The sequence below is a fragment of the Uranotaenia lowii genome, chromosome 3 (assembly GCF_029784155.1).
Source record: "Uranotaenia lowii strain MFRU-FL chromosome 3, ASM2978415v1, whole genome shotgun sequence".
Lineage (NCBI taxonomy): Eukaryota > Metazoa > Arthropoda > Insecta > Diptera > Culicidae > Uranotaenia > Uranotaenia lowii.
In genome coordinates this window covers 51933365-51958020 of record NC_073693.1, presented here as the reverse complement: position 1 = coordinate 51958020, position 24656 = coordinate 51933365, and the positions used below count along the sequence as shown (strand labels likewise).

General features: G+C 39.2%; 7 protein-coding genes across 15 annotated transcripts in view; 3 read left to right on the top strand and 4 right to left on the bottom strand.

The window, feature by feature from the left end:
- Positions 1-3325, top strand: part of LOC129754518 (arginine kinase 1) — a 139714-nt gene extending 136389 nt beyond the window's left edge. For all 4 annotated transcript variants that reach the window (XM_055750642.1, XM_055750643.1, XM_055750640.1 and 1 more), the window contains 2 exons: positions 718-899; positions 974-3325. In XM_055750642.1, the coding sequence (XP_055606617.1) occupies positions 718-899; positions 974-1875 (1084 nt within the window). In that variant the 3' untranslated portion in view covers positions 1876-3325. The remainder of the gene's footprint in view (positions 1-717; positions 900-973) is intronic.
- A 1300-nt stretch (positions 3326-4625) lies between these two features.
- LOC129755855 (tax1-binding protein 3 homolog) lies at positions 4626-6346 on the bottom strand. The gene is made up of 3 exons (XM_055752545.1): positions 6084-6346; positions 5602-5730; positions 4626-5538 (listed from the first exon to the last, which is right to left on the bottom strand). Exons 1-3 carry the CDS (start codon positions 6135-6137, stop codon positions 5350-5352), a joined length of 372 nt encoding a protein of 123 aa, XP_055608520.1. The 5' UTR covers positions 6138-6346; the 3' UTR covers positions 4626-5349.
- A 734-nt stretch (positions 6347-7080) lies between these two features.
- LOC129754594 (NADH dehydrogenase [ubiquinone] 1 alpha subcomplex subunit 5) lies at positions 7081-8110 on the top strand. Its single transcript, XM_055750740.1, has 4 exons — positions 7081-7152; positions 7217-7262; positions 7373-7534; positions 7808-8110. The coding sequence occupies exons 2-4, from the start codon at positions 7245-7247 to the stop codon at positions 7994-7996; spliced, it is 369 nt and encodes a 122-aa protein (XP_055606715.1). The 5' UTR covers positions 7081-7152; positions 7217-7244; the 3' UTR covers positions 7997-8110.
- LOC129754595 (uncharacterized) lies at positions 8057-8870 on the bottom strand. The gene is made up of 3 exons (XM_055750742.1): positions 8653-8870; positions 8384-8585; positions 8057-8198 (listed from the first exon to the last, which is right to left on the bottom strand). Exons 1-3 carry the CDS (start codon positions 8731-8733, stop codon positions 8158-8160), a joined length of 324 nt encoding a protein of 107 aa, XP_055606717.1. The 5' UTR covers positions 8734-8870; the 3' UTR covers positions 8057-8157.
- A 225-nt stretch (positions 8871-9095) lies between these two features.
- Positions 9096-24656, bottom strand: part of LOC129754592 (transcriptional repressor p66-alpha) — a 35154-nt gene continuing 19593 nt past the window's right edge. The window contains exons 1-11 of one of the 6 annotated variants that reach the window (XM_055750734.1): positions 22982-23023; positions 22822-22916; positions 14296-14989; positions 14028-14232; positions 13687-13848; positions 13517-13618; positions 13227-13458; positions 12784-13115; positions 12272-12722; positions 11569-11676; positions 9096-11501 (exon numbers count right to left, since the gene is read on the bottom strand). In XM_055750734.1, coding sequence (XP_055606709.1) covers positions 11272-11501; positions 11569-11676; positions 12272-12722; positions 12784-13115; positions 13227-13458; positions 13517-13618; positions 13687-13848; positions 14028-14232; positions 14296-14966 — 2493 coding nt within the window. In that variant the 5' untranslated portion in view covers positions 14967-14989; positions 22822-22916; positions 22982-23023 and the 3' untranslated portion in view covers positions 9096-11271. Of the gene's footprint in view, positions 11502-11568; positions 11677-12271; positions 12723-12783; positions 13116-13226; positions 13459-13516; positions 13619-13686; positions 13849-14027; positions 14233-14295; positions 14990-22821; positions 22917-22981; positions 23024-24656 lie in introns of those variants that run through there. The other 5 variants (XM_055750736.1, XM_055750737.1, XM_055750733.1 and 2 more) reach the window with 5 other exon arrangements.
- LOC129752178 (uncharacterized) lies at positions 16269-17389 on the top strand. Its single transcript, XM_055747969.1, has 4 exons — positions 16269-16936; positions 16996-17102; positions 17162-17325; positions 17386-17389. Exons 1-4 carry the CDS (start codon positions 16534-16536, stop codon positions 17387-17389), a joined length of 678 nt encoding a protein of 225 aa, XP_055603944.1. The 5' UTR covers positions 16269-16533.
- On the bottom strand, positions 17540-19274 carry LOC129754593 (putative nuclease HARBI1). The gene is made up of 2 exons (XM_055750739.1): positions 18832-19274; positions 17540-18780 (listed from the first exon to the last, which is right to left on the bottom strand). The coding sequence occupies exons 1-2, from the start codon at positions 19087-19089 to the stop codon at positions 18001-18003; spliced, it is 1038 nt and encodes a 345-aa protein (XP_055606714.1). The 5' UTR covers positions 19090-19274; the 3' UTR covers positions 17540-18000.

Here is a 24656-nt window from a genome sequence, read left to right as displayed (position 1 = left end):
TAAAGGTTTATCAAGTTTTTTGTTTCTGTTTATTTATTCTGTTTTTTGTTTATTCATTTGTTGGAAAACAATATTTTAAAGTTGAATTATGGATTTCTGGAGTTAAAATCAGCCTTTGGTTATGCAACAAAAGTGCACAGTTTCAGATAAAAACACGCGACATTGATCGCGCCTGCATTGCTGCAATCAATACAATGCGTTCTACGCATTCGATCAATCAAGCATGTTCAAATGCGTTGAAATTTGAACGATTATTTTTCTAACCGAAAGCAAAAATGTCTCTCAATATTCCTGTAAAATGTACTTAAGCTAACTATGGAATTATTCCATTGGAATACAGAAACAAATTTTGTAATCCGACTTGGGAAAACATGGGAAGGATACAATAACTGGAATCAACATAATCTATTCAAATTATGCCGCACAAATGGGGTTGTTCTAACACGCTACCAAAAAAAAAATCGTTTTCAGTTTGGACCACCAAAGTTTGCACCTACAAAGTTCATGCTCAAATATTTCACAGTTTTTTTGGTTTGTTTTATTTTAGTAATCGCAGAAATCTACTTACCGTACGACGACAATAACCTGAAGCATTTGTTCCTAGCAACCAGCTATTTGGACAATTTTGCGAGGCCGTTTTTCTTCTACAGGATGAAACTATTCGGTCAGAGTTTCTAACTTTTTTTTCGTCTATCATTCTTTTCTCTACCATTCTAGAAACAAATCAGACACCATGGTTGACGCTGCCGTTCTGGAAAAGATGGAAGCTGGCTTCGCCAAGCTGGCCGCTTCGGACTCCAAGTCCCTGCTGAAGAAGTATCTGACCAAGGAGGTGTTCGACGCCCTGAAGAACAAGAAGACCTCGTTCGGATCCACCCTGCTGGATTGCGTCCAATCTGGTAAGTTTCGGAATTCAAGACAAGAAAATATAAAAGAAACATGAATAACTAACAATTGTCTTCTTCGCTTCCAGGTTTCGAGAACCACGACTCCGGAGTCGGTATCTATGCCCCTGATGCCGAATCCTACTCCGTGTTCGCTGATTTGTTCGACCCAATCATCGAGGACTACCACAAGGGATTCAAGAAGACCGACAAGCACCCGGCCTCCAACTTCGGCGATGTCAACTCGTTCGCCAACGTTGACCCGACCGGCGAGTTCGTCGTGTCCACCCGCGTCCGTTGCGGTCGCTCGATGGAGGGCTATCCATTCAACCCCTGCCTGACCGAGGCCCAGTACAAGGAGATGGAGGCCAAGGTGTCGTCCACCCTGTCCGGACTGGAGGGAGAGCTGAAGGGCAAGTTCTACCCGCTGACCGGTATGGAGAAGTCTGTCCAGCAGCAGCTGATTGATGACCACTTCCTGTTCAAGGAGGGCGATCGTTTCCTGCAGGCCGCCAACGCTTGCCGTTACTGGCCATCCGGACGTGGTATCTACCACAACGACAACAAGACCTTCCTGGTCTGGTGCAATGAGGAAGATCACCTCCGTATCATCTCCATGCAGATGGGTGGCGATCTTGGCCAGGTCTACCGTCGTCTGGTCACCGCCGTCAACGAGATTGAGAAGCGCGTTCCATTCTCCCACCACGACCGTCTCGGTTTCCTGACCTTCTGCCCGACCAACCTGGGAACCACCATCCGTGCTTCGGTCCACATCAAGGTCCCGAAACTGGCCAAGGACTACGCGAAGCTCGAATCGATCGCCGACAAGTACAACCTGCAGGTCCGTGGTACCCGCGGTGAGCACTCCGAGGCCGAGGGCGGTATCTACGATATCTCCAACAAGCGTCGCATGGGTCTGACCGAATTCGATGCCGTCAAGGAGATGTACGATGGCATTGCTGAACTCATCAAGATCGAGAAGTCGCTGTAAATCAAAACACACACACAAACACAACCAACAACACCCCCAACAAGTCTAAGCATGAAAAAAACATTAAAAGCAAAATTGAAGAAAAAACGTTAAACTGAAGCCAAAAAAACTAATAAAAAAGAATAAAAGTTAAAATTTTGAATTATTTTTGAAATACAACACCACCACTCAAACAGCTATCTACTATAAACTTGAAACCAAGCGACACTTTCTTACCACCAACTAAAGAAAAACAAATCAAAAGAAAACAATGTGCTCAGAAGGACAGAAGTGCGGAAAAAACGTTCTTTCCCACGTGACGTAGCGTGGTGCGTTCCACCAAGATGCGGTTAGTGGCCCTCCCTTCAGACCACCACGCGAATAATATTGATCTCCAACGCGCGCGCGGGTTGAAAAATCTGTAGATCACATTTTTCTCCTGTGGGGAATCAACACCATCAGCTGAGCTGCCAGGCAGACAACAAATCCCAACTCTTGTGTAAAAATTCCACGCGTGGTTAGGGTGCGTGCTAGACCTTTTGCTGTGGGTGGAAAACGCCCGCGCAACACAGGAACGATTGTTTTTTTTTACCGTTGGCGTTTTTCGAACTGCGCATTGTAACGTCTCTTTCAATTTGTCTGAAATTGATTGCAGACCCAACTAACCCCCGTGTTAAGCTTTTCTATTGTGCTGTTGTAGGTTCAAGTGTACTGCTGAACATCACACCACTATTAGGTTACGGATAGCTTTGACTTTATATGTTTTCTTTGAATAAAACAACAATCTGTATGACCTAACACTCGTTTTCGTGTCTCATCAATGCTCTGAGTAAATTTTGTCCTATTGTATTATTATCTAAGATAACCCACACACTCTTATTTATTGAATATATCTCTCGATCGCTGTGAGTTATGTTGTAAGTTGTGCATTATTTTTCGTAAAATAGTCACTAACCAAAAGAAAAAAAAAGATTAGCAAGAACATGTGGATTCTCTATTAGTAGGAAACTAAATAGAAAAAACTATAGGTACCAGACATTGAGGAACGATCTTCACCGGAATACCGCGCGAAAACGATTCGTGTTCGTGCGTCGAAGCGAGTTCGTTTTCTGTGCAAAGCTCGAAGCGTGGGAGCGCCTATGTCTTGGACCGGGTGATCAGCTTTTGAAAACTAACAACCTTCGTCCGGTTCAACATATCGCGACGATGTTCGAAGCGGTTCCACCCAAACTGGACACTATTGTAGAGCAATGTGATCGCAGTTGTTGGTTACTGCCGAGTATCAAGCGATCGAAAATTTGACGGAGGTTTGTTGTCTCTAATGTTGTGTCAGCCCCCCGAATAGGGCTACCGGTTGAAGGATAAGACAAAAAAACAACATCACTCGAGATGTGCGCAGTGAAAAGCTAGTAAAGACGCCTGGAATTTCAAATTTATTCATTATTTTAAAAATAAAAATACTAAAAAATTACCTTGACTAGTTCATTTTTTCAATATCCGAACAGTTGTTAGCCATTTTTCTAAAAATTGTAACAGTTTCCGAACAAATGCAAATGATTAAGTTGGATTGCCCCAATCTTGTAGATTCAAGTCGTGTAGCTTTTGGACAGATCTCGTTCACACTTCAGAGTATGAGTCCGGAGAAGTGTGTTGCCTAAAATTGCGCTCTTTTAAAGTGTTTGTTGATAACCATTAAGCATATATAGGTTTTGTAATGAGCTATATTTGGATTACTCATTACTTCTAGATCATTTCCTCAGTCACCTTCGCTAGGTCTTCTACATCCTAAATCCTATCGCTATCGCACTATATATCTCCTGCAAGCATGTACGCCTGCTGGTTAGTTATGGTCAACATCTCACTTTACATAGCATTCCAGAAACACCCTGCGAATACCCACTTTTAGGGCAAAAAATCATAAACTGGTTTAAACTGCTCTCGGTGGTCGAGTGGTTTGCGTGGTAAGACGGTAATCCCTGGTCCACTGATGGCATGGGTTCGATTTCCATCACGATACTGGGTGATAATAAGTCTTAATTCTGAGTTCTCCGCGTAATTTATTCAGTCTGCAAAGCCTAAATCGGCTAAGACGGTGTATGAGAACTTTTCAAAAAACTTTCAGTTTATCCTTCACAAGGAAACTCGCACCATATGCATCGCTATGGTTATAGAAGAATTTGTAAGATTTTCCTATTCTTTCCGCTTTGATAGTCCCATATCAAACTTTGGCTGTGATGAGAAGCTCATATATGTTAAACTTCATTATTTGTTTAGCTTCCAAGTTATTATTGGCCCTTATTTCGATAGTCGTTCTTTTCCGAAACTGATATTTTTTTTCCGCCAGACCAGCTCGAATAATCAGATGACAGAAGCCTTTGCAACTTTCGTCTCAACTCTAAGATTACTTTTGTTTTCTAGGTGCCCAATCTGAAATTTATAATCGGTTAATGTACAAATGACTATCTGCTAAAAACGTTAATAGAAAAAGAACTGTTGAATGCGTGCCTTGTGTCTAATCTTTTCTTCATATGTTCCCGATTGACCAATATCAAAAAAACTTAGCTTAGCGATCTTGGGTTTCGGAATTGGGTCGACTGTCATCCCCTCCTGTGAAGACCTCATCCATTAAGAAGGTAAATCTACTACCCCGAATTTTCGTAACTATTTGTGATATCGAATGTTGGGTTCAACTTATCTAAACTTTAAACTCTCACCGGAAGTGTTCTCATATTTTCCATTGCATTGAAACCTCATCCGGTAACTTTGGCATGCTTTAATAGTTCCACTCTAGGATAACACTGTATAAAAATTATTCAAAATTTACAATCTACTACTAAAATATGTATACCTGTATATAAAACTACCAGTATGCAAAATGTTTCTATAGGATTTCGGCGAACAGCAAAAAGAATATACGCGGCGAAGAACGAAAAAAAACAGTACATTGCATTTTGAGTTTACTGAGGAAAGCGCAATCGACAGCACCAGTACGCTGCTGTTTCAAATATGAAAAAAAATCAGAGCTGAACGATAGAATTCTGGACTGTTTTGAACGACATCATGTTAGTTGAGAGTATCCTCAATTTTTGAAAAGAAAAAGTACTCACTAAAATCTACTTAAATGTCTAGCGCTTCGAATCACCTGGTTACGGTTTTTGTTTTTTTCTAGATTTAACGAGGAATGAAATAATGATCACATTTATGCTGAACAGCAAAACTAAGTCCAAATGATCGCGAATGGTGTTTCCGTAGGTTTTCGTTTTTTCTGTCCTATGTTTAAGGAATTGGATGGAATTTTGGCAGCATGATGGGATTACATACTTAATTAGGATGCTAATTAAAACTTTGCCTTCTACAAAGCAGCTTACCACATATATGTATCTAACTGTAAATGCGTGCTTATATTCTAGCTGTTGATTTTTGATCTTACTCGATGTAGTATTTAACATGAACTCCACAATGTGATGCGTGACGTGAATACGGCTGTGAAAAACTTTACGTTGAGGTAACACCTTTTCGCGCAACTAGCAAATTGAGGACCGGGTTTTTGCGGATATAGCTGACGGCTTTCTTGTGGGTTACCATGGTGAAATCATACCCGTTGCACTGGAGGATTTTGTCGTGCATCCTTAGACCGGATTTGGCCGCCGGACTTCCTTCGTGAACTTCCGTTACGTAGATACCCTGAAGATGGGAAAAGATAGTTTAATGGAAATACATGTAGAAAAACCAAAGGCAACAACTCACGTAGTCGGTGTACCCTTGAGGACTTTTCTTGAAATCTTGATCGATGCCCCCACCAATTTTAAACCCACATTTTAGCACTTCTCGTCCTTCTTCATCTATATCCTTTTCTTTGTGCAGGGTTATTGGAATCTAAAAAATAGGGAAAAATTTATTGTTTTGGTATCAATGTTGTTCTCGTTTGTTTTATAATCGTTTTGCAATTTTATCGCAAATAAATGTCTTCACCCCAGAATTAAGCTTTTTCTTTTAACCACGAAGGATTGCCGACAAGTCTCGTTTTAAAATGTATATGAGTCATAGCCTTTCTAAACCTCCGACAATCGAGCCTATCAGCAAGTTAAAAAAACTGTTTTGAGGGAGAGCCAACGAAACGCACAAGCGAATAAATTATCGCTTCGCTGAAGATCAACAAGGAAGGCTTTTTTGTTTTCATTCCTTCAATGTACACCTTCATATAGCTGATGCATGATGACGATACTTACGCTTAAGCACTCCATTGCGGTACCCGCCTGGTGCTGGAACGCCATTTTTGCCATGATGGAACGGTTTCAAATTTTTCGCTTCCGGCTATGAAGTAAATCGGGACCTGTTGCTTGAGGTATTCGAGTGACCGAGGATTGATGCGTTGCCTTTGGGCGGAAGTTAACTTTAACAATCGATTCTGTTGGCTGAGGACCGAGGAAAAGTTTTACAAAATTGGAAAACTATACACAACCGATTGCTGCAGAGTCGAGAACAGTCACTGAAAATCTCTTTTGAGGAACGATATGAAAATGGAACGCATGCATCACAAACGTCATTTTTTTAAAGTAAAAAAAGCAGTGAGTTTTGTTATGTTTATTTCACGTACCTACAGGGTGACAATAAAGTTTAAGTACATTTTAAAATTAAATTTCAACACTTTAAATCGTCCATTCGAGAATAAGTTTTTTCGAATACCTCGGTGAGAATCGAAGCGTTTGTTGCGACACTCGTGAAAAAAACTGAATTTTCAAAGATTTGCTGGTTTTTATAAAAATCAATAATAAATTGTGATTTTTTGTAATCTATAGAATGGACCACGGTGGTCCATGAGGTGGTTGAGTTCCAATGAGTTCGGCGTCCAAGCATGCTTACCTCCAAAAACCCATCACGATACAGTTTCTTGTGGTTGAAGAACGTCAATTAGAGCACAATTTTTGATGGTCCTACATCGATCAGTGAAACCGATGACAAAGAGCGAATTGGCGAACGCGACCAATGCTCACTCGAGCAGAACAAAGCGATTCACATACATTTTCAACAAATGTGGTATGCCGCATTGAATTGCATTCGCTGGTTTGCATCGTTTCGCGTGCACTTTGTCATCTTTGTCATCTAGCTTTGTTCAGCTTTATGCTGTGAAATCTTTTTATTCGAAATAAGTTTTCATTAAAATTTATGCCGTGAAAAATTAAGGTAATATTTCTTCTGGCATCACTGCAAAAACTGTTAACATCATACCCCCTTTTCGCAAAGTCGGAGCAAAACAAACTGAAATTTTGTCGTTCTTCGTCGGAGGTGCTGGCGCTGGTAAAAAAATTGGTTTTTAATAGAAAATATTAATACCTAACGCTATTTCATTCTTATTTTAAAGGGTCTTATCAGCTTTTGAAAAAACAAACATGTCGGTTATCAAAAAGGTGAGTTCTAATGGAGATCAACATAAAGATAAATCCCGTTTATATTTAAACTAACCATACAATGTGGAGTGATTATGTCATAATGTTCTGATTTGTTTTCGATCGACCAGGCGACCGGATTAACCGGACTTGCGGTTGCCAAAAATCCGCACCACACCCTGACGGCTCTGTACAACAAAATCCTCCGAGCGGTGGCAAAAATGCCTCAGGAAGCGGCTTACCGGCGTTACACCGAACAGATCGTCTCCGAGCGTGCGAAGATTGTTGCTGCGGTAAAAAAAATTAATGTTGTTGATCACTATTAGGCAGTGGTTTTCAAACTTTTTCCACTCACAGTTGTAGAGTTAACAGCCCCTTAGAAGGGTTTAAAGGCAGTTTTGTTCTAGGGCAGAAAGAAAATTAGTAAACACCTCCTATTTATAAACCCTCAACGCCAATAGGGGCGTACAGATGTTCAAAAGAAATAGCTCGTTTTAAAGATTTTAACATTAAAAATAGTACGAAACGTTACATTGCTAATTTTCTTCCATTTTTCATGATTTCAGAACCCATCGGTGCGCGACATCGAGTCCAAGATCAACTGTGGCCAGGTGGAGGAGTTGATCCTGCAGGCCGAGAACGAACTGATCTTGGCGCGCAAAATGCTCGGCTGGAAACCGTGGGAGCCGCTAGTGAAACAGGCCCCCGCCACTCAGTGGGCCTGGCCACCGGCTCAGATTCATGAGCTAAAGTGAGCATCGAAAAATAACCAAAAATTAGCAAAAACTAAACATTTAACTTTATTGTTGTGTCAAACATATTCAATAATTTTGTTTCTTTTGGTACTATTAAATCGCGCGCAACAGTAATATATTGATGAAATAGATTTTACTCTTTAGAAAAGTTGGGAAAGCTACTAAAGAAAAACTACTTTCAATTTCAACCGGTAGTCATTACCTGTGGGAAAAAAATGGAGGAAAAAAAGTTGATTTGTAAATTGAATATTTAAAAAACAATTTTAAAAATATCAATACAAAGCTCCGCAGCATTAGATTGCATCCAATGGCAAACCAACACACACCCACTCAGTTCACTTCAGTAGTTATGCGTCAGTGTGAGCATTCCACTGATCTTGGGTTTACCGTCGCCCTGGAAGCCGCCAAAGTGTTGACTGTAGCTGGCCGATCCCTGCACCTCGGTGTTGCCGCTTTGACTGCGCCAGAACCGTGCAATGGCTTCCGCTGTGAAATCGGTCCCCTCGTTGTCCTGATGGGTGGCTCCCAGATTCAGCGAAAACTGGCGCTTGGCTCGCACTAAGGACAACAGGTCGTCGTTGTCGTAGTCCTTGAGAAGCATTCATGGAATGAGTGATTTACTTCCTTTCGCGATGAAATGCTGATTAAATGTTTACCTTTTTCTCGATGACACGACAAGTTGCGGTATGCAAATTTACCATTAGAATGGCAAGTAAAAATATTCCAAATTTGAACATTTTGCTTGTATGAAAAGAATAACCTCAGGAAAACGTGAATAGAAAAAAAAACGAAAGCAGAGAGCCGTGCACAGACTGAATTATTTCTAAAGGTTTCAGTTCACTGTATTATCATCAGTGCGATAAGAACCACCAGAGATGAATGTTTATGACGAAAGCTTGTTTTATTCAGTGCAACTAGCGTGTGGTATTACTATTTGTTTTTTTTTGTTTTCAATGGCGTTATAAATCGGTACGCATTTTAAGAACGTTAGATTCGTTAATAAATAAAGTTTTTATGAACAGAACGAGAAGTTTTAAATTCGGTATGTTCTAAACAGATAAGTACAGACAGGATTTCGAAGAAAGGAAACAACTCGTGGTACATTTTTCAATCCATTTTTCTGTTTGTTTCAAAAGGACAGTTTTTTGTTATCAGCGAATATCGTCGTTACTAATGTTTAGGTTGTATCGTAAAAAATAAACAATTACTTAATCCCAATAATTGTTTTGCTGGGTGTTGTTAAGACTTATTAAACGAAGCTAGTTTACACTTCGCCGGATACTACTTCTTAACATAACTTTTTTTTCGCCTTTCGTTAGTCGTCATCAGTAGTGTATCATTCGATCCAAAAGTCCGTTCCTATTTTATTTTTCTTGAGAACCATTTGAGCAACCTAGTAGCATATAGTTAAAATTAGACCTAAACTAACTATTCACACTTTTTTTTTCTTTTGTTTTCTGTTGTCTTGAGTTTCGCCGAACAAACCGTTGTTCAGAGCAAAACAACAAACGGTCGTCACAACACGTTTCCTTACACGAAAGAAGAGCGCTTCGAAAATTCCGTCTCACAAATACAAATTTTCCACATTTGAAAATTTCACGCTTATTTCCGGGTTAGAATTTTGTTTCATATCACGCCAAAAATGTTTTTTTTTTTGTTCAGTTATCAAATCTTACAAATCGAGATTTTTGTTGTTTGTTAATATTACAGCCCTAAAATACTTTAAATTTTTTCTCGCTCTCTCTAAAGTTTCTCTTTAATGAAACGGAACTAAAATAATAAAAAGTTGGATCTACCGAAATGGACCTACTCATACTTTTAATGCATTGCTATTTCTTTATTATGAGGACGACTCACCTTTTAGAAAAGTTACGAAGTTTGGCTTTCAACATTTTTGTTGTTGTTTTGTTTTGCTGTGTACGTATTTAACTTTAATTTTTTATTGATAGTTTTGATTAGCTATGCTTTTGAGTTGTTATCGAGTTTTCTGTGAGCATCATGGTAAACGAAATGAAAATTTAAGATGTTTTCAGGATAGGTTCCATACAAAGGAGGTTCTATTTGATTCAAATTTCAAATCGATCATTTGCTTTTCAGCGTTTCAATATTTCAAAACTAAAGTCAGTGATTTTAGATCAGTTCACTGAAAGGTGTATTAACAATTAGCTAATGCAGTTCAAATGTTTCATAAATTATTTCCAATGTTAAGTTAGACATATTAATTAGACAATCTTCTCGACAAAATATGAAATTTGACAAAGAACTTCAAGGTCAGGTTATTCTTTTATTCGAATCATGTATTTGGTTTATGCTTTACAACATTATTCGATGGATGAGTGGTTACAATTGAACAAATTAGAGCTCCTTTGGAATCTTTAAAATGTCCATAACTTGTGGAGTCATTATAATTTTTTCTCGTGTTGAGAATTTCTTTTTCAGTCACAGTGTTCTGTTTGACGGTAGCTTTAAAACCATCCGTTCAGAAAAAGATTTAGAAGAAATTAAAATCGTTTTTAACCTCGATTTCCCGAAGAAGTTAAGTGCAGAAATAAACAATTTTCTTCAAAGTACAACTTTAGAATAAAACGAGCTCTGACGCAATGTTTGTCAATTGTCTAGTTTGTAATCCATCAAAGGAAAATTAAGGAAAAAAAGTTGAAGTAACAAAAAACAAAACATTATTGCTTGCATTAATAGTTAAGTATTGTCTAATTTTAACATAATGAATCCAAAAATATCATGAGGACATGAATTAAATTTCATAAATTTATCAAATTTTTTCTTTCGTTATGGTCTCTTCAGAAAGACCACCATTTACTCTATTCTGTGGAAAAACTTAAAACTGAGTGTGGTATCATAGTAAACTAATTAAGGTACACTTCGAAGGCGTAAAAACTACACAAATTCAACGTAAAAAGGGTGTGGAAACAAAATTACCTGCTATTATTGATTCTCACTCATTTCATAAACTAGTGTTTTAGTTATCGTTTCTAACTGCAGCTATGTTCCCTCATATCGGCTTTCATAATGGGAGGTTGGGAACAAAAACTATATGTAGTAAAAATTCGTTCGATAGATTCGTTCCGATGTCTTAATTCAAATTAATAAACGTTGCCCGCCATCTCGCGGTTCGGTTTTGAAAGTTACGAATAGTCATAAAAACGCAGTACCTTTCTCAATAGTACAACTGAATCCATCCACTTAAGTCAGCACCAAAGTTCTTGTGTGTAGTAGTCTCATGAGAAACAACGGAAATCAAAGATAAAGTGCCAATCTTACGATTTCCAGTTTTGCTGCCGATTACCGCTCGGACCCGGTCCACTTTGGGGCATCATTTCCAGATACTGGCGCTGCAGTTCCATCGCTTGCTGCATTTCGGCCAGGGAGGCTGCGGCCGCTGCCGCCGCTGCATTAGCTCGGCTCGAGCTGCTGCTGCTACTTCCACCGCCACCCCCGCCGGATCCACTGCCACCCGTCTTACCGGCTCCGGCCGCCGAGAGTGAAGCTGGGAGAATATACAACAGTTAAATGATTTGCACTCATTTGAAATTTGATTAATAATATCAACATACCTGCAGCCTGTGCCATGGCCAATTGATACGAGTAGAGCAAAGGGGAGAATTGCATCATGTGCGCCTGTAGATTGTTGAGATTACCGGAGGCTAGACCTTGTTGAAGACCTGTGAACAAAACACGATAAAGTTACCTAAATACCAGTTTGATTTTTTAAAAATTTATTTGAGAAAACATCGAAATATCGAAATTTTTACCAACCGAAACAAGAAAAATAAAACAGCATTTCTTTCGATGTACAGATACATGTGTTCAATGAATATTTAGACCTATTGTTCCGGATTCCGTTAGTTTTCAATCCGTCTCTGGTTGTGATACGGAGTAAAAAAAAGCAACTGGTTGTTCCAATTATTTCAGTTAGTGAACAAATTGAGCTATAAATGTAGATTCAATTATAATTTTAGCGTTCAGCTATAAATCTTCGTATCTGTAATGAAATGTATGAAATAACCAGAGAAATATGGTTGATTCTACTATCTTTATAGTAGCCCCTCATACCGCTATGGTTGAATCTACTAACGTTATAGTTGAATGGACGAATTCAATAAATCGTATTAATTATTGAATACATGAAATCAATCATACAATTATAGGAACTAGATGAGATGTGCAAATTCAAAATAAATTTGCGCCTGGAGTTCTGCACAAACTTGTTTTCGTGATGTCTAGTCTGTTGAGTAGAAAACAAAACTATCAACTTACCTCTGAAAAGCTGCTGCTGGAAGGCTTGCATAGCTGCAGCCGCTGCCGTGGGATTGAGGTTGCCCAGGCTACCCAGATTACCGAGAGCCCCAAGCCCGCCGAGACCGCCCAAACCGGCCAGCGCCGTGAGCTGGGCTGCTGCAGCTTCCGCCGCCGCATTGGCCGTACTACTGTGTCTGCCTGAACGGGAGCTGGACGAAGGTGGGGGCGTCTGTTGATTCGGAGGCGTCGGAGTGGGTCTATTAGAGTTGGGAGTCGGAGTTTTCGATTTCGACGGCTGCGACTGCAGATGAGCGTGTTGCTGCTGAAGCTGATGGTGACGTTGTTGTTGCTCCTGTTGCTGCTGTAGTTGCTGGAGTTGTTGCTGTTGCAGCTGCTGCTGCAATTGCTGTTGCTGTAACTGCTGCAACTGCTGTTGGCGTAGCTGTTCTTGCTGTTCCTTTTGGCGTTGCTGGAATTTGAGGAAATCATTAGAAATATTCGAACAGTTTTTAAAGGTTGATTCAGCTTACTCGTAAAGCAGCTTCCCTTTCTTGTTGAGCTTGACGTTCCTGTTGCCGCTGACGCTCTTCCGCTTGTTGTTTAAGCTGTTCCTGTTGCTGCTGCTGTTGCTGCTCCAATAGCTGAAGTTCTCGCTCACGAGCATTGGGCGTTGACGTTGGCGTAGGACGGATGTCAACCGGCGACGGACTGTTTTGTGTGGCCAAACGAGCTTCAATTTCCTGTTCTTGCTGTAGTGCTTTCACGAACGCCGTCTTCAGACGATTCGTGTGTTCTGCTTTGAGGGCTTTCTTGACATTACTCGTGACACACTGTTCACAAAGGACCTTGGGATCTTTGCCAGCTGCAATTTGGGAGGAAAGCAAGGGAAAATATTAGATGTTTTCGATCATGAACATACACTGTGCGCAAATGTGTATGTGTGATTTGTCGTTAAAATAAAATAACATAAAACCTGGTGTGTTCTGAAAAGTGGGATTTCCTCGTTTACCCTGTTTTTCCCATTTCCAAACGGGGGTAAAATCGATCTTGCACTGGGCGCAACGATACGGCTGTTGCGGTGGGACTGGTTTCTTCTCCGTCAGATAATCGATCACGTGTTCCAGACCTAGCAAATACACAAATTCGGTATTGCTTGGATTCGGCACGAAGTGCAATTCTGGAGGTGGGGGCTTTGGCGGTGGGATCTGTAAAAATATAAAAAAGCTCATAAAAGAAGATTAAAAATAAAATTGTAAAACATACCTGGAGTAACGTCTTTTCCAGCTGCTTCCTGAGAGCCAGTTTTGCTGCTGCCTGCCTTTGAGCTTGAGTTTGAGCATCATCTCGCATCGAGTCACGATCACGCTACATGACAAACAGAATTATTGGAGTATATTGCCAATCACAATTGAAGGGTTTACAAATTTAAATACCTTTAGTGATACCGGTTCCACTGTGGTGCAACTAATCTGTGCAGGAATCTGCGGAGGTGCTGGGGTGATGGATACCGAATTGCTTATCTGTCCGGACTGTAACTTCAAAGCGGTAGTATCCATAAGATTATTGCCACCGAGTGAGGAGATATTGTTTGAATACTACGTTTTAAAAGCGACAGTATTTAGAGTGATCAGTGCGATTGAGGGAAAAAAGGGTCAGATTGAAAGATAAAAAGAAATCAAAGACATAAGATTGGATTAGCTTCACCATGTTCAGAAGGGGTATTCTGCAAGTGGGGTTAGTAAAATTTGGAGAAACTTTACAGTTTTAAACTCACATTACGCTGCTTCATACTACTGGATGGTGCACTGGTGGGCGTTATCGTTACCGATGGCGTTATGGTCAAATTCGAACCGGTCCGCGTCAATCCAAGCGGTAGTCGCTGACCGGGTCCACTAGGAGTGAGTGTGGCACCTCCCGGAAGCGAAGGTTGTCGTTGAGGGGGTTTCGTCACCGGCGTTATGTTGATTGGAGATCCTCGACTGCAATAGAAATAATTAAATTAATTAATTTGATCTCTTTTATCAAATTAAAAATAAACTTACTTTACTGGTGTAGCCGTAATGGCTTTGGAAGATTTCGAATGTGCAGGCAGTGGAACCGCATTCGTTGGGGTAACGCTTAGCGAACCCTTGGTCAACGCCGCCGGAATCGACGCCAGCGGATTGTTACTGTTCATGTTCATGTTGTTTGAATTGCTAGGCGTAACGATGAGATTCTCTTTCATCATCACCTGTTGTGATTGTTTCAGTTTTTTCAACAGCACTAGTTTGGTTTCTTCGTTGTGTAGTTCTTCGCGTAGTTTGCGTAGCCCTCGTTCCCTTTCCCAAATTTCGGCCGCCGTGAGTTCTTTAATGGGGAACACTGGCGGCATTTCGTCATCTTCCGATTCCGACAACGCTGCGGCTGCAGCACCGTTGTACGAACGTCCGTTCACCTTGGCCGGCAGAAGAACTATGTCTGGTACCTCGGCGTACGATTTCGGTTCCGTACGGGGCCGGAGAACTCGCCGGCCGGGAATGGGTGATGTGCTGCCCGAAGCCGACGGGGAAGCAACTGCCGGTGGAGGTGGTGGTGGCGCAGGAGTTATAGTTAATCCAGAGTTTTGCGTTAGTGCCCTCAGATCTCGAGCTGTGGTGGCTGTTATGGTCAGTGAATCACGTCCGGAACCAATACTCAAATCCACAACCGAATCATCTACCTCCATCTGTTCCATTGCTAAAGCTTTCGATGATTAACCTGGGATGAGGGAAATACAAAATTTGATTTAATGTTTTTATGTTTTAAGACATTTAGAACTAAGCTGAGAAACTCTGGTGGGACTGCTCAATAGTGAAGTATTACGATAAAAGTGCTAGAATGAATTTATAAAGTCTGTAGGGGAGATAAGGGCATAATAAGCACTCCTTTTTTCTACAAAAGTACGTATTTTCTTAAATAAATTTTCATGAGGATTTGTTTTGTATCTATATGGTATAAATTTTTCACCAAAAAAAGAAATATCCTTTTCATATTTACAGAAATATTAAATGATAACCAGCTAGGTTCTCAAGTGATGAAAATATTAGAATTTTTGAGCATCACCAAATAAGCTTTTATGACTTCAAATCATCTTGATCTGAAATGTACGCAATGCAACATGATTAACACATTTTTCTAAATTTTCACCATGATAAAATTTTTGATTTTTCACTTTAATCAATTTTAAAACGCGTTTTTACTTAAATTTATTGACCTGGGGCGAACAGAGCACTATCAATCAGGGCGAGATGAGCGTTTTCTGCCGTATAATCTAGATTATTTTATTATTGCTTATTTTGTTATTGCTTTGTTTGATGAATCTATGCCTCACCGTTTAGTGCAAAATGCATCGATCATGAATGATAAATGAAAAAAAAAACACCTTGGCCAGGAATCGAACTCGAGTCTACTGATTACCTCTCCGACACCTTACCAATAGGCCAAATCGTCAGATGAAACAAGTCAAGCTGTAGCCCTATTATTCAGTTGACTTCATCGAGTCGAATTCGCTGCTAGATTTCCCGGCAGAAAACGCTTATCGTGCCTCGATTAATGGCGCTTATAAGTGCTTATACTGCCCCAGGGGGGTTCTCATTATGCCTCTACATCAGTGACTGGTTTTCTGCTTTCGGCACAAAATTTTGAAATGCATTTTGAAACGTTTTTATCTACTTTTTCAAGTTTCATCCAATTAAGCAATAGACTACTTGAGTGTCTGAACACGAAACAATGATGTAATTCACATATCATAGCTGTTCTCTATGATTAAATAAGCGTTTTCCTTAAGGTGGCCATTATGCCCTTATCTCCTCTAATATGCATATGCTCTCAACTTATTCGAGGCGGAGCCCATAGGTGATATGAATAAGTTTTAGCAATTGCTACGGTAGCTTTTGCTGAGCTCAAAATCGAGCAAAGCAAAAGTCGAAAGCATTTGCCTAGTTTGATATGAATAAAAATTTGCTAGCGAAGATGTACTAAAACTTTAGAACATAGCTTTTGCTTAGTAGCCTTTGGCGGTATTTTGAAATTTAATTTTGTTTGGAAATTACCTCTACCGCGTTCGTTAAGGTTTAACTCAAAGGTTTCCGTACGAAATGGATTTTACTAGAGAAATCGTAGATGACGCCGTCGAATCGCCTCTTATCGCCGTGTCAGAAGGAAGTGTCCACGATTCAGGTAGGTTTTTCGGTTATTTTGTATGGTAAATTTGTTTGTTTTTTCGTTGACCGTTTTTTATGTAAAATGAATGCATGCAGTGAATGAAACATGTTTCATTATTTTCAGCATCCGGAGAGGAAATTGCAGCATCAGCAGGACCGTCCCGAAAGCGCGAAATGAAAAAGCAAACCGAATTTGATCAGCGTTTTGTCGATCTTTTAAAAGAGTTGGCACCTTCATTGCTGGAAAAATCCCAATCACCTGCTATGAAGGCGAGGAAGATCCGTGACATGGAACGGTTCAGACTGGAGTTGCTTGTCCGCTATGGTCAAGAGATGACTGATAAACAGGTTTCCAAAAAAATAGCAAACATGAAAGGCAAAGTTAAACAAAAAACAGATTTGAAACAAACTGGAAACCTGCCAATTGTGCTAACCGGAGCCGAAAAAACGATGTTTGAGCTTATGGGAGGAGAGGAGAACCCGTCAATAGCTGAAAGATCATGTAAAATATGTTTGTTTATTCTATTTTTCATATTAACTGTATTCTTCTTTTTCGACTAGTTGGTCTTGCAGTTGGAGCCACCACACACTTGGACATCGAAGAAGATGAATTCCACGAAAATTTGGGTGCAGGACCAAGCATTAGTCCGCCTCCAAAAAGACCAAAGGTGAAACAGAAAATATCAAAATATAATCAGATTTATTATTTATATATTTTTAATTACAGAGAACAACACAAAAATCTGAAATAGCGGAGCTGCAACAGATTGTGCTTCAAGAGCAGCTTAATCTAATAGGAACCCAAGACCTACTTATCAGGCAGTCCCACGAATTGGCTATAGCACAGCAAACGGAGAAGCATCAAAAGGAGATGGAGTTGCTCAAAACAAAGCAAGAAATTAAAGATTTAAAACTTTTGTTATTGAAAAAAAAAAACGATTTATAAAATAGATAAATTTTTCTTTCCGAAATAAATTCATACAACCTCCAATTACTTGAATTTGTATATTCATCGAAAAAACGGAACAATTAACAAATTTCCTATACTCTCGCTCGATATAGTTGGCATTTAAAATGTTCTGGCAGAACTTTTTTATGGCGCACCAGCTGACCCGGTGGAGTAACATGGGCCACTCTAAATCGTGGGATAAAAATCTCAACCCAACTGTCGTCGTCGTCACTCTTACAAACAAAATTTCGCATTGATCGGTGTCGTAACTTCCGAGTCTATAGGAAACAGACAACAAACATTCATTTTTATATAGGTATATAACACTAGCTGACCCGGTAAACTTCGTTTTACCTTTGAATAAATATATCGAAATCAATGTTTTATTTCATATACACGTCCTTATCTTCTTCGTGCTCGCGAATCGATTTTTAAGAACATCGCAACAAAATTGTATGGCTTGTATCCCATTTAAAGTTGATTGAAACCCTCGAATGCCTTCGTTCAGACCGACCGTTTATACGTGATGGTTTTACAAAGAAAACGCTTTCATTTTAAAATATAAGATTACATTGATGAATTAATTGGTAGAGGTTAGTGTATAATCTATGTAAGGGTTAGCTTAAATAGGATGATATAACGTCTCGTCGACGTTTACCCCGCTCTATAATATTTAAATTTTCAGTGTCTTGTCCCGTGTTAGTTAAAATATCAGGAATATTATCAAGATCCTCAGCGAAGTCATCATCGTTCAGAAATTTTGCTACGTTGTGTAAGACGAAGCATGCTATTATCACAGTAGGTATCTTATCCGTGGACAAACGTATTTTTGATTGAAGGATTGGAAACCTTTGTTTAACCTGCCCGAAAAGTCTTTCAATAATCACACGTTCCTGCGAGTGCAACTTATTATATGCTTTTTGTCTAACTGTTTCTGCTTTTTTGAAGGGTGTCATTAGCCATGGTGTTAAAGGATAAGCTTCGTCCCCTAGGAGAATTGCACCTGAAAGATTTTCTGCAACAAGGTTTCGAATTCCCGAATTGCGCCAAATCCTCGCATCGTGAACTGAGCCAACCCACCGGCAATCAACGCTGGTGAACAATTCAGCTCCGTTGCACGTTGCTTGTACGTTAAAAGTTGTAACACCTTTTCTGTTCACATATTCTTCGTGAAAAATGTGTGGTCTTTTTATGGCAACGTGCGTGCAGTCAATAGCTCCTATTGCGGATGGAAATTTGTACTTTTGATGCCAAATTTTCTTTTCTTGTTCGAAATCTTCATAATTCTGAGGAAATTTAATCCAATCGGAAGCCTTAGATGCTACTTTCTTAGCAACACTCCAAATAGTTTTGCAAACAGTAGATTGGTGAATGCCTAAATCCTCACCAACGCCAACCTTAAAAATTATGAAATCATTATTAATTAATTAATTATATTATTCAATTACCTGGAATCCGGGATCTCCTAAATAACGAAGTAAACATTTCATTTTATGTATATTATCCAGCGCACCACCTCGCTTTTCATTGTATTCGTTCAAAAAAGTATTTGCCAAAAAATTAACGTTTCTACGTGAGAACCGGTACAAGCTTTTGAAGTTCTTATCGTGGCCAGTACGTCTTGGATGGTACACTTTACTCTCGCGATAATCCAAATCTTCAAAATCAGCAGTTAAGGGAAGGGGAAAGAAAATCATGCGATTCATGATTACGCTTTAACTATTAGCACACAGGCACGAAACCGAAGAAAAAAAAATGTACAGAAACTAGCATAAAAACTACTCTAAATCTTTCAACTATTAAAAATCATCGCAGCAATCCAACATTTTTTTCCATAGCTAAGCCCTGATGATCAGTTGTAGCAAAAACATAAACAAGGCTATTGGGATTGGGCCTGCTAAAAAGAATAAAGCCTGCTCTTTACTCTTACACAGATTTCCATAAGAATGACAGCTAATCGGAGTGAAGGCTATTTCTCTCTCTGTTTAACACACGAGAAATCGTATACCGGGACTGCGAGCGCGCCCATCGCCCATGGGGATCTTCCATGAATGTCTACATAATCGAAATTTACATAAACTTATAATCAGCTGCAAAATGTATAAAATATAGACTTCAATAATTAAAATGATAAAAAAAGTTTATCAGGTTCTATTTCTCCAGCAGAGAATATTTATGTGATAACAAATTAAAATTATATTTCATGTAATGAAAAATAGTTTTTTCTCTTAAAAAACAAACTGATTGTTTTAATTTTACATCCAACAACAAAATATACTATAACAATAAATGAAGAATCATTTTTAATATAATTCCTTGTTTATGGACTCAAATTTTTATTTCAAAAGTCTACTACAGAGCATGCTTAAGAAATAAAGCAAATACTAGGCTATCTGCCAAGTAATTGCTTCATATTTGTGTTTTATTCATGCCAACTATCTTGTTCTAAAAGTAAAAGCTGGTGTCCAAGAAAACAACTGTCAAATAAAAACTTTATTCATACCAATCAAAGCATTTGCTTCAAGCGACTGCTCGACTGCTCGATTTGCTTAGCAAAAGCGATTGCTAGGTTCTTATTCATATCACCACATGTCTCGAGTAATAGTAATCACAATGAATCATTGTTCTGATAACGGCACAAAAATTTCCCGTCAATTTTTTCTCGTAGACTTGATTAAGGTTTTTCAGCCAAAAAGATTGAGTTCGAATTAGCTCCGAAAACCAATGGAAGCTAAAATGAACTATGCATTTCTTGCATGGAGCGCTTACAGAAGTCAGGGAATATTTATTTATTTACTTTAGTAGGTATAGCAAAGTACATTGACCCGGTGTCTAATTTCAAAATCATTCAGATTTAGCTCCTTCAAATGGAAGTTGTGACTTTAGATTTGAAGTGCAATAAAATGATGATTAATTCCAAGGAGTTCCTTAAACTTAAACCAAAGGGGTAGGAGGTGCATAAAAGCTTATTCCGGAAAACAAAAATACGCTTTTATATTGTTGTGGTTGGACATTTTCCATATATTTTTTTCAAATTGGAAATCTTTGGAATGTAAAAGTACACAAAAAAATTCTACAAATATGAAAAGAATCTTTTGGCATTATATACCCCGCTCATGCTTATATGTACTTGGTTTAATTTTTATGATTTATTCTCGAGTTATCATAAAAACTGTATGGGTCTGGGTAAGCTAAGAAGCTCCTTCCTATCTCTTTACTGTTTTCTTCCAAATCTGCCTTTAAAAACGAACACAAACACATACAGGATATCTCAATGAAACTGTTTCCTCCAAGAGATTTCTTTTTTTTTAACTCTAAGCGTACATCTTTCGAGGATATGATGGCTAGCATCTTACAAATGCTAAAACCACCAACCCACAGAAACTGTACTTTGTATGCCGTGACCGGGATTCGATCTCATACCCGCTGGCTTAGAAAAAACGAAGGCTATCCTCTACGCCACGGGCTGTGGCTTTGCGCTACGATATTGGAGATGTAATTTCAAAAACCGCCCAAAAAAAGCCCCGTCTGAAGTCTGGAATAGCCGGCCCTGAAAAAGTTAGAGCCAAGTTGAAGAAACACGAAGTGATTTTCCCGCGAGCGGATCTTTTCCTTTTGAAAAGAAAACAAAACAAAAATGACGTTAGGCCCCTGCAAAAATACATCCCGACTTTTGCGGGCTTGTGATATAGCTCAGTTGGCAAGTCTGTTGTATCCGGAGCCGATGTCCGCGAGTTCGAGCTCAAGAGTAAACATCGAACACAGTTGTACCGGATAATTTTTTTTTAAAGCGATCCGCCAACTGTAAAGCCTAGTCCACACTAGGCAACATGAACTGCGATTTTTGTTATGAGACGAACTTTGTTGTCTGTTGTTGTTGTTGGAAACCTGAGACGGTTTCAGTGTCTTCCGAAGAAAATGGGATACGCAGAAACGGTCTCCTAGTGTGGACTAGGCTTAATTTTGATAAAGTCGCGAATGCCATAAAGATGGTAAAACGGCTATAATCGAAACAAAAACATAAAAAATCCCGACTTTTGGAAACTATTCTTACATTTAGAAATAAATTTATAAATATTTTAAAAAATCCGTGAAAAATTTTCAAACCTGAAAATTTTAAAGTTCTTTCAGGTATTCCCGGTTCCCTAGCAATCCTGTACAATCCATAACTTTTTTCTCCCACGGTAGATTTATTTCATTAACATTTCAGTAACTTTTTCTTGTCTCGTCAAGATATTTCGAACCATATCCTCATCCGTTTACATCAGAAAACTTCGGGTTGACGTTCTGAAGAGAAAGTTCAAACAAATTAGGCGATGCACCCTTTTTTAATGGTTTGAATCATTCTTCGGGTTGAAAGTATGATAGTTTTTATGAATTGTTTTTTTTTTATAAATTTGAGCAAAACGAAAGTTTGCAAAAAAAATCACTTTTGAGCGCAGAATAGCAATTGCAAAATACGGAACTATGAGCATATCCAATTAACTAATGCCTTTTCAATATGATTTTACATCTCATCACTTTAAAAACCACCGTAGCTTGCTCGTTCGATAAATATATCTTAATAGTCTTCCAAGCTAAACAGAAACATATAGCTGACATTATGGTAGACTGATGGATCAAATGAGTATCATCAACGGTCAACATTTTAACATTAGCCCAGGTATTATGTTCCACGATAAAGTCTTCAAAATAATTTCTTCATTGTAATTTGCTTAATCACAAACAATTTCACTTTGATAGCCTTTGTTCTGGCATTAGCTTTAAATTAAAAAAAAAATAAACAGGTGAAAAACCGCGCATCCGAGTTTTGCCAAACACGCACAGAGTGTTCAATCTTAACTTGAAGCTAACACCGCAAATCTCATTAAACATAATCAACACCTCATTCGTTGCGGAAGGGCGACTTCGCAGTGTAACATTCTCGTACCGTTTCAACCTTCAACACTTGTACCTGAGTTCACTTGGATGGTTGCATCGAAATCAAGCCGACCGACCATACATTAATGAATTGAATTTTCACACAACATTAAAAAGTAAAATATAATAAACAAATTAATCAAACGAACATTTTCGAAACGAATCGTGCGTGGTTGAAACGAAGATTTTCTTTTTATATTTGTCCGAATGAGTATACTTCCATTGGAAGAAAGTATGACACCGATTGATATCGAACTTTTCCGCTTAGAACTGTCATAATTACATTTTTAGTAACATGTAACTAAAGACTAAAAATCAATTTTTCTTAAATATTTTGATGAATACACTTTGTGGTTCCAATTAGACAACTTCCGAAATTGCAGAGGTCAGTTCCGCGATAATGCTCACAACTCGACACAATAAATTGGTATTTTTCTATTTCGAGCTCGCATAAAACCACTATAGTATGTATATCACCAAAAGTCTTCAAGAAAGCACACGGAAAAAACCTCACTCACCATGCTGCTGACCAATTACACATTATGATAAATTAATCCTTAAAAGCTGCACAAAAACGCATTGCTGCCGAAATGCACCGCCGACATCTTGCCTTCTGGTACAAACGAAAATGAATGAATAATTATCACGGTGCCCGATGAAATTATTCAACGCACAAACCTCAGCGGAGCAACAACGATAAGCAGGAAAGAAAGCATCCCCCGCGAAAATCAATCTCACTATGCAAATATAAAGAGAACCTATATCAAACTGTGTTGTACATTCTCATGCATAGAAAGAGGAGGAATAGCGGCGGCCCCAACTATCTACATATAATACAGCATCCGAAAATCGAAATACGTATACACATACCTTCTACCTTCCCTAGCAGCCTAACCGAGCCAATAGAACCCCCAGAACTTTTCCCATACTGCACCGTGGCGTGTGTCGTGTCGTGTGTAGGTATACCTACATCTATCTATGCTGCTTCTGAACCATGCTGCTCTATAGAAGCATCGCTTCTCCCGAAAATTGCAATGCGTAAACCACGAGTACGCATCAAGAGCACATCTTCTTGCCCCGTTTCCCACGGAGTGCCCCTCCCTCCCTCCAGTCGACCCTCCCGCGCTCCCAACAACATTTTCATAGCTAACAACACATCACCGTATCGACGACGACGACGACGACGACGAACAACCAACGATGCTGCTGATACTGATGCTGGATGGCCGGCGCGCGGCAGTTCGTCTGAGCTGAGTAGTACCGAAAACGGCTCCACCAGCAAACAAGTGAGCCTCCCTTCGAACGCCCCATCCCCAACTACTTTGTACTTGCTGCTGTGCCTCCTTATTCTCACTGCTGCTCATTGTATACACCATACTATACGTTGGCTGGGTGGCTGACTGGCTAGCTGGCTGACTGGGGCTACCAAAAGTACCCCCAAACCCCACCCAGCCTTAACCCAACGCAACTACTCGTAAGTACGCATTCGAATGTATCATGCTCGACGCTGTAACCGCGTAACTGGCGTAAGGCATTGATTTAAAAAAAATAAACAAAATAAGAAAATGAAAAAAAATCAAAATGAAAATTAGTCTTGATATGTTACAAAAATGTAATTTTTACCTTAAGCTTAACTAATTTGAAGGTAAAGTTCACCTTAGACAAGCTGAATGAAAAGATACACCCAAAAAAGAGGTTTGAAAATTTCAATGCCAATCGGAGCTAAACTGTATGCCTAAAATGTGCTGAAAAGTGTACTGCACCAATCATTGCTTTCCCGACTAATGGCAACACTACGTACCTACAAACATTCAAGCTAAACAAGAAATTTATTTAAAGGGATTTGCATCGAAATTGGAAAATTCATCCCAGAAATAAGAAAATTTTAAAAAAATTCGAAGGACATCGAGCATCGAACTCGAAGCAAATATATCTACTGCGTCTTGCTAATCCGAGCTCTTCACCAGTGTACTTAAGAGCGTATGCGAAAAAAATTCAGCACTTTGTTTTGTGAATAACTTTTGAATGCAGGAATGGACATTAATAAAACTTTCAGTGAAGGTACCCAGTAACGTTATGTTTACAATGTGTAAAATTTGGTCTGTCAAGTGGTTTTTGAGATAGCGTCTAATACTGAAGCTCATTGTCCTAGAAATAGCTAGGCCAATTTAAGTAGGAGACCCAAAAACAGCTGTAAATCAACTACACCAAGGTCTTTTTTTACACTAATATACGTACCGCGTAAAAAAACCGTGCTAAAAATCCCGAAAACCGTGCTAATTGCGGAAAACCGTGTAAAAAAGACCTTTAACTTTATGCAGCTCTGAAACTTTAAACAATAAGACATGTACTT

Bases quoted from the DNA above. Each gene is read 5' to 3' on its own strand.
- LOC129755855 (XM_055752545.1), bottom strand. From the start codon at position 6,137: ATGGCAAAAATGGCGTTCCAGCACCAGGCGGGTACCGCAATGGAGTGC. The intron at 5,731-6,083 runs GTAAGTATCGTC...CCTATTTTTTAG, and splicing joins CCGCAATGGAGTGCTTAAGC to ATTCCAATAACCCTGCACAA. The intron at 5,539-5,601 runs GTGAGTTGTTGC...TCCCATCTTCAG, and splicing joins CTCAAGGGTACACCGACTAC to GGTATCTACGTAACGGAAGT.
- LOC129754594 (XM_055750740.1), top strand. The intron at 7,535-7,807 runs GTAAAAAAAATT...TCATGATTTCAG, and splicing joins GTGCGAAGATTGTTGCTGCG to AACCCATCGGTGCGCGACAT.
- LOC129754595 (XM_055750742.1), bottom strand. From the start codon at position 8,733: ATGTTCAAATTTGGAATATTTTTACTTGCCATTCTAATGGTAAATTTG. The intron at 8,586-8,652 runs GTAAACATTTAA...ATGCTTCTCAAG, and splicing joins GTCGTGTCATCGAGAAAAAG to GACTACGACAACGACGACCT. The intron at 8,199-8,383 runs GTAAACCCAAGA...TTTTTCCCACAG, and splicing joins TGGCGGCTTCCAGGGCGACG to GTAATGACTACCGGTTGAAA.
- LOC129752178 (XM_055747969.1), top strand. From the start codon at position 16,534: ATGAAACATGTTTCATTATTTTCAGCATCCGGAGAGGAAATTGCAGCA. The intron at 16,937-16,995 runs GTAAAATATGTT...TTTTTCGACTAG, and splicing joins GTCAATAGCTGAAAGATCAT to TTGGTCTTGCAGTTGGAGCC. The intron at 17,103-17,161 runs GTGAAACAGAAA...TTTTAATTACAG, and splicing joins CGCCTCCAAAAAGACCAAAG to AGAACAACACAAAAATCTGA.
- LOC129754593 (XM_055750739.1), bottom strand. From the start codon at position 19,089: ATGAATCGCATGATTTTCTTTCCCCTTCCCTTAACTGCTGATTTTGAA. The intron at 18,781-18,831 runs GTAATTGAATAA...ATAATTTTTAAG, and splicing joins TAGGAGATCCCGGATTCCAG to GTTGGCGTTGGTGAGGATTT.